This window comes from Dama dama, chromosome 24 (assembly GCF_033118175.1).
Source record: "Dama dama isolate Ldn47 chromosome 24, ASM3311817v1, whole genome shotgun sequence".
NCBI classification, from domain to species: Eukaryota; Metazoa; Chordata; class Mammalia; order Artiodactyla; family Cervidae; genus Dama; species Dama dama.
In genome coordinates, this window is record NC_083704.1 from 11,052,160 (window position 1) to 11,066,121 (window position 13,962).

General features: G+C 42.3%; 1 protein-coding gene across 1 annotated transcript in view; it reads right to left on the bottom strand.

Moving 5' to 3' along the window:
- Positions 1-8,040: 8,040 nt before the first annotated feature.
- The window catches only part of GADL1 (glutamate decarboxylase like 1), a 245,729-nt gene continuing 239,807 nt past the window's right edge, over positions 8,041-13,962 (bottom strand). Inside the window, exon 15 of the mRNA XM_061129086.1 lies at positions 8,041-8,214. Coding sequence (XP_060985069.1) covers positions 8,041-8,214 — 174 coding nt within the window. The remainder of the gene's footprint in view (positions 8,215-13,962) is intronic.

Sequence of the window (13,962 nt, forward strand, 5' to 3'; positions counted from 1 at the left end):
AGAGGAGGCAAGAATATAAAACGGAAAAGACTGTCTCTGCAGCAGGTGGTTCTGGAAAAGCAGTACAGCTGCATGTAAATCCGTGAGGTTAGAACACACCAAACACAAAAATAAACTCAAAACGGCGTAACAACTGAAGCCTGAGGCACGACACCATAAAACTCCTAGAAGAGATCATAGGTGAAACGTTCTCTGACAGAAATTGTACCAATGTTTTCTTAGGTCAGTCTCTCAAGGCAACAGAAAATTAAAACAAAAATAAACAAATAGGACCTAATCAAACTTAGAAGCTTTTGCAAAGCAAAGGAAACCATAAACAAAAACCCAACCTATGGAACAGGAGAAAATATTTGCAAACAATGTGACTCACAGGAGCTTAATTTCCAAAATATACAAACAGCTCATATAACTCAACAATAAAACAAAAAGCCCAATTGGAAAATGGGCATAAGACCTAAATAGACATTTCTCCAAAGACATACAGGCAGCCAACAGACACATGAAAAAGATGCTCAACATCACTAATTGTTACAGAAATGCAAATCAAAACTACATTGAGGTACTACCTCACACCAGTCAGAATGCCCATCATTAAAATGTCTACAAGTAACAAATGCTGGAGAGGGTGTGGACAAACAGGAACCCTCCTACACTGCTGGTGGGAATGTAAACTGGACCACTGTGGAGAACAATTTGGAGGTTCCTCAAGAAACTAAAAATAGAGTTGCCATATGATCCAACAATCCCACTCCTGGGCATATATCCAGATAAAACTATAATTCAAAAAGATACACGTTCACAGCAGCACTATTTTCAACAGCTGAGACATGAAAGCAACCTAAATGTCCCTTCAACAACTGGAAGGCTACAGAGGATATGGTACATATATACAATGAAATATTACTCAGCCGTAAAAAAGAACAAAATAATGCCATTTGCAGCAACACAGAAATGATCATACTAAGTAAAGTCAGTCAGAAAGAGAAAGACAAATAACATCTGATATCACTTACACATGAAACCTAAAATATGACACAAATGAGCCCACCTACGAAACAGAAACAGACTCACGGATGTAGAGAGCAGACCTGTGGTTGACATGGGGGAGGGCTGGAGTGGGAGGCTGGGGTTAGCAGACGTAAGCTTTTATACACAGGACAGATACACAACAAGGTCCCACTGTAGGGCACAGGGAACTACATTCAATCTCCTGTGATACACCGAAATGGAGAATAGGAACATAGAACAGTTTTCTCAGATAAGCCAGCCTACATTAATTTGCAGGGGGAAACCATTCTCTTTCCTGCAGGAGCACATATACCAACCAGAACAAGTGACGTTTCAGTTTATAGCATGTGCTTTAAGAAGGTGATTTAAGAGCTTTCTCAAAGACATGAATTAGTTATTTTACATGTGTGTATCCAGAAGTTCCCTAAATAAAGAAGTTATATCCAAAGGCAAACTAGCGTACCTACCTGCCAACCCTCCTGCCATGATTATTTATTAATATAAGCCCCAGATATTACAGTTCAATTTTTTAATGCATAGAGATAGATAATTACAAATAGTGATACATGTATTTTGAGAAAAGTTATAGAGAGCTTATATTGGGGCAGACCCCCTTTTGGGTAGGTGGAAGGAAGGCAGAGAACATCCCTAAGAAACAAAGAATCAAGCTGAGATCTGAAATGTAGGCAGAAATTTTGCTGGGGGCTTGGGGGTGGGGGGCGGGCAGCATTGCAGGAAGAGGCAGGACCACATCCCAAGACTTTCAACAGCTGGTGTAAAGAGGAGTGGTGGGATCTGCAAACAGCCCAACTTCTGGCTCCCACCAGGGCAGAGACAGTGCAACACAACCTCTATGGGACTGGAAGGACACAGCGCCTTGGCAGCCACTTCCAGAAGTTGATCTTTATCCTGGGGATTAAAACCACTTGCCTTCGTATAGCTTAACTATCAGGACTGCAGTCACTTACATCAACATGATTTAGTTTTGTCCCAGGAGACTTTCACTCAGAAAGTTCATGTTGTAAATCAGCGAGCGACTTTACTGTTTGCTTCAGAAAATGCCTGTCAACCCACTCATCCAGACAAACACCTGACTCATCTCTTCCACCAGGATAAGAGGGCTCAGCCTGCTTATCACACACAACAATTTATGTATCGAGACCTGTGCCAAGATGCTCCCCTCGCTGTGCCCACCAACCCCACACTATGTCCCAACCAGTTTGCTTTGACAGACCCACCTTCAGCCACCTGAGTGCACACATCTGAAGCCTGTAAACAGGCGTTTCCAGCCCCTGATCCCGAGACCCCACTGAGGCTCGTTCAGGGCAGTGTTGGCCCCTACTCAGTCTGGCTAATAAATTTTTAATTAGCATTCCTTGACCAATAGCTTTCCTAAGGGTCTTTTGCAGAGTTTGTCATTGTCAACCCTAATAGCAAACAAAGCGAGAGACAGGATCAGTCTGTGTTTTAATCTGGTTGTAGTATGGTGAGCAGATGGGACACAGTCCAGAATCAATGCATAGAGGCAGTAAGCAGGCTACAACTATAGTCCAGAGGAGAAGTGAGAAGAGTTTGGGATTTGGCCATGACAACGGGGCTGCGATAAGTGGATGGGCTGGAGACATGTTTTGCAGGTGAATCCAACAAGGTCTGCTAATAGGCTGGACAGTGGGGAAAGACAGAGACAGAGATATAAGGTGTCATTTATAAATGTTGATTTGCCAAACTAGATAGAAAACAATGTCATTCACTGAGATGGAAACATGGACTAAGGAACTTGTTTGAGGAGGGATGTGGGGTTGGGGATAGAAAACCTTGAGTCAGTTTTGAGTTTAGGTGAGACCACTGAGTAATGTTGTCAAGTAAGCATGTGCCCACGTAGACATGGAACTCACAAAGGTCTGGGAAGAAAGCAACAGCTGAATACGCAAAATATTCTCACCTCCACTGGGGTCCCAGTAAAAAAATTACTGTTTCAAACCAAAAGAACTGTTACCCTCCAACTTCAGTGGCAAAAACCAGACAGGAAAATTCCTATCTTCTGGTTTGAAAAACGGGACATGACAGTATGATATAATTATTCCCTCTTCAGTTCATTGCTCAGTTGTGTCTGACTCTTTGCAACCCCATGAACCGCAGCACGCCAGGCCTCCCTATCCATCAACAACTCCCGGAGTTTACTCAAACTCGTGTCCATTGAGTCGGTGATGCCATCCAACCATCTCATCCTCTGTCGTCCCCTTCTCCTCCCACCTTCAATCTTTCCCAGTATCAGGGTCTTTTCCATTGAGTCAGTTCTTCACATCAAATGACCCTAGTATTGGAGTTTCAGCTTCAGCATCAGAAGGCAATAATGAAAATCCAGTTCTCGATGCTTTGTTTGCCTGGTGACTGTGGGACGTCAGGCAGAGTCAGGTGGCAAGATTAGTCCAGGGTGACCCTCTTCTGTCTATACATTTTCAGCAGCAAAGTGAAGACGTTTACAGCCTGGGCTCTGGGGAGAGGTGGACTTAGGCTTGACCCCACAGTCTACCACTCAGTAGTCTGATAATCTTGGAGAAATTTCTCACAGTTTGAATGCCAGTTTCCTCGAATGAAAAATGAAGCTAAGACTCCACCTTGATGGAGTTTTGGGAGATGTGAATAAGACGTGCTAATGGACTCAGTAAATGTTAGTGACTGTCACCATCCTTGGTTTTCTGCATTAGAAGAGGCTCAAACTTGTGGAACTTGCCATGAGAAACACCACACCTGCAGGACTAATACAGTAAAGAAACAGAAAACCTGTATCATTTTCCTCCTTTCGGCTATGGCACCCCACATGCTCCCCCCACCCCACAGGCATTTATTTTAAGGGTCTTGGTGTCCAGTGCTTCCCTGGTTCAGCCTGATGGCCCCCAGAAGTTGCAACTTGTAAGTAATTTCTTGTATGTACCTGGTTGGCTGACGTACAGACAGCTCATATTGTATGTGACTTAAAACCAGGCAGAGCTTCTCTTCCTACAGCCCTCATCCCAGGAGCTGGCAAGTCTTTTCTTCAAGTTGTCCAGGCCAAAGATAAGTAAAACTATTCTTGATTTCTGCCCCCTTTTTAAAATACTCAACTCCACTAGCCAAACCTACGGACCCCACCTCTCAACACTTCCAGGATTAGAGCGCTCTCCACCACTTCCCTCGCCACTCCTCTAGCATAAGTGACCAGGATTCCTTGCTCGTACTATTGCAACTGCCCCCTGTTTGAACTCCCTGATCCACCCTTGCCCACACACACCCTGTTCTTCAAAGAGCGGTCAGAGTGATCCTCTGAAAATATAAGCTGGATCACGTCAGTACCCTGCTTAGGTGCTCCAATGCATATCCGTCTGATTCCCGCCTACACAGCCCAATGTCCTGACCCCCAGAGGCGTCCCTGACTCCTTTGCCCCATCCTGACTACCACTCACCCCACTGTTCCTGCCAATCCAGCCACACTGCCTTCACGCTGGTCCTCGGATGGACCGCAAGTATGGCTCCTCAGCCTTCAGCTGACCAAGCCCTCCACCTGGAATACCCTGTCCCCAGATAGCCACAGGGCTCTCCCCACTTCCCTGACCTCTGTGCAGAGGTTCCCTCGTCAAAGAGGCTCTGCCTAGCAGACTTCGCTCCAGCAGCCAAGTCCATTCTCAGTGACACCACGCTCCACCCCCTCACTTTTTCTTAAAAATATACATTGCCACCTGCCTTGTATCAAAAAGCAGAGACATCACTTTGCTGACAAAGATCCGTATAGTCAGAGCTATGGTTTTTCCAGTAGTTGTGTATGGATGTGAGAGCTGGACCATAGAGAAGGCTGAGTACCAAAGAGTTGATGCTTTTAAACTGTGGTGCTGGAGAAGACTCTTGAGTGCCCTGGACTGCAAGGAGATCAAACCAGTCCATTCTAAAGGAGATCAACCTTGAATATTTATTGGAAGGACTGATGCTGAAGCTGAAGCTTCAATACTTTGGCCACCTGATGTGAAGAGCTGACTCACTGGAAAAGACCCTGATGCTGGAAAAGATTGAGGGCAGGAGGAGAAGGGGACGACAGAGGATGAAGTGGTTGCATGGCATCACCGACTCAATGGACATGAGTTTGAGCAGGCTCCAGGAGACAGTGAAGGACAGGGAAGCCTGACGTGCTACAGTCTATGGGGTCACAAAGACTCGGACACAACTGAGTGACTGATCAGCAACAACAGCCTGTCTTGCTGACTGACTGCTCTTCACATGAAGGGACTTTTGTCTGCTTCCCTCACTGTGCATCCCCCACACCTAGATAATGGCCTGGGACAGCAGGCCCACTAGCAATATGCTTAAAGGTCAAACGAATGACAATTAACCTTTCATCAAAAGGGCTTCCCTGGTAGCTCAGCTGATAAAAACATCCACCTGCAATGCAGGAGACCCTGGTTCGATTCCTGGGTCAGGAAGATCTGCCACAGAAGGGAACGGCTTCCCACTCTGGTATTCTGATCTACAGAATTCCATGGATTGTACATACCATGGGGTCACAAAGAGTCTGACACGACTGAGCGACGTTCACTTTCACTTTTATCAAAAAATGTTTCTTGATCATTCAGTCAAATATCTGATTGGGGGATGGTATGTCTGTATATTTTAAGGAGAAAGAAGTGGGATGTTTGAAGTACCTGGTAGCATCATTCTTCCCCACTGACCAAGAAACTGTCTCCTCACAAAAGGCGGCCTGACAGGAGTTGAACTGGGGCTGTGGGGTCTCCCAAGGCCCGCCCAGATGAAGACAGACTGAATGAGAGGCAAGCCCATACTGGTTATTAACTGGTTTCTCTACTTCATGTAAGGTGTTAACTAAGAAACAGACCACTTCCAACCTGCTCTCAATTATTTAAGTAAAACACCAACAGAGTGTCATACAATGTATTGGCACCAAATAAACTAATTTACGAAAGAGAAACAGACTCAGAGACTTACATAGAAAACGAACTTAAGGTTACCAAATGGGAAAGGTGGGGGAAGCAGAAATGAGGAGTTTGGGATTAACATACACACACTAATATACATACATACACACACATATATTTAAAAACAGATAATCAACTGTGCTCAACACTTTAATAACCTATATGGGAAAAGAATCCAAAACAGATTATTTATATATACATATATAAAATGAAATCAAGCTGCTGAATCAATCAACCTACCACAAACAACACTGTAAATCAACTATACTCCAATATAAAATAAAAAAGTTTTTAAAGATTTTAACACCTAAAAAATTAAAATGATTATGTATTGCTTACAAAATAAATAAATAACATATATTGGGATAATCCAGTGAAGAGGGAAGGATAGGAAAAGAAAAGCCAAACACACTGTATGCTCACATTGCTTTTTATTTCATTAAACCCAAATTATTGCAGACATCAGTTTCAGAACATTTTAGGGAGATGTTTAAACAAAAAGGCAACAAGAGATGTAACACACATACCACAGATTAAAGTAGTTCAGAGAAAGTTTAAAATATTCTTTGACTGGTGGAGATACTGAGAAACCACACAGTCTGAAATGAAAATAGCGAATACAAGCAAATAGTACATATCTGCTTTTTAACTCTTCAAAATTTAAACGGCGCAGGTTAGCGAAAGCGTACGAGATGGGTACTGAAAACGCTAAGTCTAACGTCTGAACACTCGGTCACATGCCTTCCAAAGCGGAGCTCTAAACCAGAGGCCTACCTGTACCCTGCTGGCCTCTGCTCCCATCTAATACCTGAACACTCTCAGGCCCTTGCCTTCCAGAGGGGAGCTCTAATTACAGTCATAATTGTCCCTTGTTGACCTCTACTCCCACACCTCTGAATTCTGTTCATTTCTTAGTCAAAGGAAATTCTGCTAGAGATCTAGGACCAGGATCAGAGACAGAATTACTATTATCCACTCCCAGGATAAATGGTGGAGATGTTTGCCCCAAAAGACCTCTAATTCCCTGATTCTCTGCCCAATACAAACCCTTTAATAAGTGTACACTGCCATTTTAAAGCTTGCGAAAGGGAATGTCATATAACCCTGGACTTCATTCTCATATTTCCTACAAGCAGAGAGCAAGATAAGAAAGGGGTCCCTCAAGCCAAGAGGCATCTAATTAGAGACATGTATACCTAACATGTACTACCAATTAATGACACGAATGATTTTGGGAAATGAATTAGGGACGTTGCTTTGATTAAAAGGCTACACTACAAAGTCTGTGTCTTTTATCCTTAGCTCTAATTCAGATACTTTATAATAGATAGTGGTTAATTTTAACTTTTGAGAGTAAACATTTAGCCTGCATAAGAGATACCTTTCCATAAAGTAAACATCTTATATATATTACAGTTTCTTTTTTAAAAACAGCTCTGCTACCCTTCTGATGCCCCTAAATGTTAGTGTTAAGAGGCCACAGCTGCATTTTCAGAGCCACTGAAGTATCAGATATCCCTTTGCGGGCAAACACATCAGAGTGAGTAGTACTCAGTTAATTCAAAGCTGCGTTGAACTGCTGGCTCTCAGATTTTACCTTGCCTAAGAAGCACCTGGAAGGCTCTGTGAAGTTCAGAGCACTCAGCTCCCCCACCCCCTGGGTTTCTGATTCAGTGGGTCCGGGGCAAGGCTGAGGCCAGGCATTTCTAACAGGATTCCAGGGCTGCTGGTCTCTGGGTCAGACCTTGTAAACCACTCGTCCACCTGCTAATCCAGGTGCTCTTTCAGGAGCAATGAGCCCAGAGCCCACGTGGTACTAAACTCTCCGGGGCTCTGTCCCAGGGGTTGTCCGAGAGGAGACCCACCTCTCGCTACCTCCTATATTGCAGCAGTAGCCCCCTGGCAACTAGAGAGTCCTTAACACTACTTGCTTAGCATTTCGGTTTTGCTGGACAGGGAGGGGGCATGTGTCCTACTCTCCCTAGCAGGGCTGCAGTCTGTGTGTCCCCGGATGCCCTGGACCCTTACCCTCAGGGCAGGACCCGCGCCTCTGGGGGACCCAAAGCCACAGCTACATGTCCCTCCCCAGGAGGTCTATCTCATCCAGCAGGAAGTCCATGTCCTCCCGGCTGACTTGAGGGCTGATCACCACCTGCCGGAAGAAGTTGACCTTCCCCCGGTGGGGCTGGTAGCCCAGCATGAGGCTCCCCTTCTTCATCATCCGCTCCTTAATGGCCGGGGCCACCTGCACGGGAGAGGAGGGAGACAGTGAAAGACCAGAACACTAAGTGTCACGACTGTGTCGCACCCAGGCGCTGGCGGCTCACAGCGCGGCCACTGGTGTGCAAGCCACACGCACACAGCGAGGTCGGCATTAGTAACAACCAGCGGCTGAGAACTTCCAGCACACGAGTCAAGCACCTTAGATAGATGAATTCACTTAATCTTCACAGTAAGTCCACTCGAGAGATACTATTAACATGCCCTTTCTAGGTGAGGAAATTGAGGTCCATGGAGGTTAAATAAATAGCCTGAGGTCCTATGTTTAGTAAGGGGGAGAGCTGAGATTTAAAACCAGATAGTCCCACCCAAGTCCTTGCTCAGAACCTTAAATCACGATGCAACACTGTCGCATTAAAAACAAACCAGTGTCCGCAAGGGTCACACTTTCAAAGGTGTCAAATGTTACATACCAAATTTGTCAGAACTAAAAAATACATCAGTTTAGGGAACTCAAATAAAGATCAGTCAGAGATGGATAAAAATCACCCAAAATAACAGCCATGCCTTGACAGTCTTACCAAGGAAAACACTAAAACAGGTGCTATGTGCAGTTCTATTTTGAAGACTACCAGTTTACTAGCTTATTCATAGGACATATTGGTTTATTAATAGTAAATAGAAACATTGTGTCCTTTATTAAGAGTGTACAGGAGCTACATATTTGAAGGACTTCTGGTGAACACAGGGAGAACAGGCCATGAACGTCCAAAGGCACATATTTTTCTACTTCTCCAATTCCATTTTAACTCACAACTGCTGAGCATGTCCTAAGTGAATATGGGGAAAGAGAATGGAAGGAGTGTGTGTTCTCTCTTGTCAGGACGTGGGGTTAGCTGATAGACAGGGAGAAACACAAACGTAGCTAAAGTCAGACGCAGTGTGGTGTAAGATGCCTGAGGTGAGGGGCATGAACCTCCGTTCCCAGGACGCTTCTCAGAGTGTGACCACCCCACCCCACCCAGCACCACGCTGGTTTCAACCACACCTATGATTTGTCAGGTACTTCCCTAAAGACAGGCCACACTGCTTCATCCAGCTCTCAACTTAGGGATCTGTTCCAAGCTTCTGGGAAGATCAATGTTTCAGACTTCTGGAGATCTATGTTGGACTCAACTAGAATCTTACCAATGGATGTCCAACGGTTCTTTTCCCTAAAGGATTTTTTCATCATGTGCTCATTTTAGAATCTAAATTTTATAACACATGGACCATGACCTGCTTAAAACAGCAAAAGCAAAGACCTACTAAGCTCAGTCACACTGCCATTTCAGTGAAGGACTGAATGTGTCTTATTGTATGAGGAACACAGAAAATACATGAGTTTTAACAAAAAGTGACTGTAGAGAAAGAAGATGAAGCCAGAGGTCATGTAAGTGAAAAGATACAGACCATCAGATTCTATAAATTTTGGGAAATATGTCAAAAATTTTATCTTGAACTTTTTAGAGATGAGGGAAACAGCTGAATTAGTATCACCTCCATCCTCTTTGCAAAACTTAGAGATAAAAGTCCAGTGGATTATGAAGCTGCTAGGTAACTCTACGCATGTCCATTTGAAACCCTTCAGCTCTTAGTATCTGTTTTCTTCCAAAGTTGTTTATGCAAGTACCATGTCTTATTAGACTATAAAATCTAGTGAAATAATACATAAGCAAATGAAAGTGAATTAAGTGTTTTCCATAAAAACTAAGTTGAATCCTTTGGAAAGACCAGATAAGGGGAAAGAGGGTACTGCCAAACATTACTGCTATCAAGTTAGGTCTGATGGAAGAACAATTAAAGCTTTACAACAAAGCTTTGAGAGTCCAGGCCAAGTCTGCACACAGCTGGCTGCGTAGGTGCTGAGCAGGCTCTCCGTACAGACTCCTGAGCTGGAAATGACAGATGATTCCTGAAGAGTGCAGTTTATACAAGAACCGTAGATGCCCTCTGAGCATCAGACTTCTGCTCAAGACAAGTCTCATTGGCTTTCGGAAATCTTTACTTGATGGGAAAAAAAAAGTTCTATCAAAAGATGTAGAAATTGAAATGCACATAGATGTGTTTTAAGTTAAAATATTTAAGTTATGTATGCATCACATTTTTTCCCTAGGATTATTTGCTTTAACTTGATCAATCCTCGTTCCCTTAGGTAAGTAGGCTTCTAGTGCAGCTGGGGATGCGAATGTGCATGTATAGGCATGCATGTGTGTATTCATGTATGTGTATGCATGTGCACTTGTGTGTATGTGTGTACCCGTGGGTGTGCATGTGTTTGTATGCATTGTGTGCATGTGTGTGTGTGTGCGTGTGCATGCATAACCACATGTAATTTAAACTTCCAAGCCCCCTCTGTCATTTACAGCTCTTACAATCCTTCCTATTCAGTCACAGGACAGTGCAGAACTGGGGGGCTGACTCAGGCTCACGCCAAAGACACATTTGTTTCTAATTCCCAGACTGAGTGGGCTCTTGCCTGTAACCTGCAGGTGTGAGGTAGGTATGAGAAGGCATGACCACAGAGCCTGTGCTCACCAACCCCAGGAAGACCTGGTCCATGTGGACAAAGGTCTGCCCAGGAGACGCACAGACTATCAGTTCTAGAGCTAACAGCTTGTGGTTCTGTAGATTTTTTATTTAAATAAAAATATCCCTTGTATTTACCTCCATCTTCCTCTAGGCACCCAGGGTATGACCTGCTCTGGCTTATAGCCAATTTTAAATTTCAAACAGGCATGTTCTTGGCTCAAACTTAATTTGCATTGTCTACTCCTATTTACTTTTCCTCTATTTTTCTTAACCAAATGATAACTTATGCCTTACCTTTGGAGAGCAGTAGAATTCTGATTCTGGCCCCTAATGTTATCAGGGGCTCACAGGAGACGCTTATCAGGTCTGCATTTCTTGTAAGCAAACCCAAAACACCTTCTAACGTGAGCAAGAAGATAAAACTAAGAGGGCCACTCGGATGTTTTAATGTAAAAATATTTTTGATCTTTAAATTCTTATTCTTTGCAAGACATAAAAATGTGCTTTCATGGGCAGAACACATGGCCCAAGGACCAAACTTCTGAGACAAATTCTGTCAAAGATGTTCAAAAATTATAAAGAAATGACTATCTCTGTGAGTCAGAGAACCAGCTAAGTAAGGGTTTGGCAGTAACAGCACACATCTTATCTTTGTACCCATGAATATAAGCTTAATTGCGATAGGTCAGGAGGGGAAAACTATCTTTGTTCATGAATAAAAAATGGAAAAAGTAAACTGTAAGCAACACCAAGGCTGGTATTCATTAAATCTGCAACAAACTGAGTCAGTAACAGTAGTACTGATTGTTACTGTTGTGGGTGTTGTTACTGTTAAATATTTTACCAACTCTAAAATCTGAAGGTGATTTCATGTCTCTCATTCTCATGAACCCAAATTAAAAAAGAATCCACATTTTAGCAATTTAGAGACCAAGAATGTTCTCCTTAACAGCCAGCTTGTCACCTTTGAACTTAAAAAAGAAAAAAAAAAAAAAAAAACCACTTCCTATTCACAGAGCTTCAGTCATAATCCAGCACTGGGCAACTTGGAATATTCTCCTTTGCTGATCACAGCGGAGAAACAGTCCTAATCCGACAGGATGGAATATTCACAAGGGAAAAGAAAATATGCACAAACTAAATGTAAGCATTCGAATCTGGCCTCTAAATGGAGCACACACGGAGGAAAGCAATTTGGTTGGAATAAGATTGCTTTCCAGCTCTCAATTATCTTACTGCTGGTTTTCCTTCAAACTGTAAATCAAATTCTTTTCTCATGCCTCAGTGCACTTGTCCCTGCATCTTAAGTGGAAGAAGATCCTGACATTTCTATTTGGTTGCACAGGAACTTAATGGACACATTTCTGTAGGATTTCTGTCCTCCCCCCCACCCCCACCCCTACCTTAAACTATGTTTCAGCAGTGATTTAGCCATTTAAATAGAATTCTGTTGTCACACCCCTGCCACATAAAGCAGCATCTGGTATTTAAAAGTTGTTTAAACCCAAGGGGAAAAAAAAAAAAGACAACTCTCTCCTTCTGGTCAAGCACAGTAATTTGATAGCAAATAACTGACCAGGTGTTACCACAGCCTTTTATTAAAATAAAATTGTCATGTCTGTAAAATGACATTTCTTCTTGAAAATGTGTAACTTATTTAATGTTAAGCAACACGTTTTTTCCCAACATACAGTGTTTATTAGACTCTCTGTAAGGAAGTTCATTTTTTCCAGTCCATTACAGACATACATTTGTGAAATACAATAAAAGTGAATTACTAAATAAAAATGAAAAAAGACATAAAAACAAGGTCCTATTGTATAGCACAGGGAACTATACTTAATACCCTGTGATAAACCATAACAGAATATGAAAAATAACATATACATATAACTGAGTCATTTTGCTATATACCAGAAATTAACATTGTAAATCAACCATACTCCAATAAAATGAATTTTAAAAATTTTTAAAAGACACAAAAAGAAAAGTAAGAAGGTAAAAAGAAAAAAAAAAGATAAAAATACAAGCTAAATTAGTTTTTAAAAATCAACAGTAAAGTTATTGGTATTACAAAAGTTTCTGAACAGTTACTCTGGATTCCCATACTTTTCTTGTCTCAGACTGGTAACACCCAGCTCACGGATCTGCAGGGGGCTAGAGACCACATTTTGAGGACTGAAGCTCTGTTTTACCTCCCTCAGTCCCTTAGGGGTGTACATCATTTTAGTTATGAATCTCGGTGTTTTCGCATACTCACTTCTGCATATTCACATAACCTCCATGCCATTTTGAGGCATGTTTCCGTTTTTCACTAAGCCACTGTGCTACAGCTTACCTAAACATGTCCCACTTGTTGATTCCTGGAGCTGCTCCAGTTTAAATGGCATTTCCGTGAAACCATGAGCCTAACTGTGAAACCTCTAAATCAGTTCTTCAAAGTCTGGTTCAGAGATTATAAGAGTAAATGTCTCAAAAGCTTCTAGACTTCAGGATCTTTATACAACTTTCCCCATCATTTGCTATAGGAGTGAGATAGTCACATTTTCACCTGATAGACATGGGTTGTACAACACCCAGAGTGACTGAGAAGATAAGCCCGTGATGAAAGGAAGTGATCCTTTTCAGCAAATACAAGGGACGAAGACTACAGACATGTCTGCTGCGACTCTGAGACAGCAGCATCATTCCCAGCTTCTAATAAATCTAGCGAGATCTGTGTTTGCTAAATTTCCCCCTGAATTGATGTTCTTCAGCCTCCATTTTAGAGCTGTTTTCTCAACTTCATTTTAATTAAATCTTTATTTGCTAATCTCCAAAGATTGTTTGAGGAGTAGGAGGCTAAACTCATGATAACTTGATGGAGTGGAAAGGTGGACTAAAAAACTGGAGAATAAATTATAAGAGTTTTATTGTAATTGATACTTTTTTTAGGATTATCTTGTTTAAAAGAGAGCTAGTTATATTGAATGCAGAAAATTATCCACATTTTTTTCTATGAAAGTCACTTGAAAGAGTTTTTGATTTCTTTATATTAATGTTTATATTAAATTTCACACATCTTTGGCCTCTTCTGTATTTCCCAGAACAGAGTTAATAGCCATGCCAAAGCCACTCATTACAACACAGGGTTAAGGAAATTAACACCAAGAAAACTTTATAGTGGGTGCTTATTCAGCTGCTATGTTGAATCTTAGCTGTT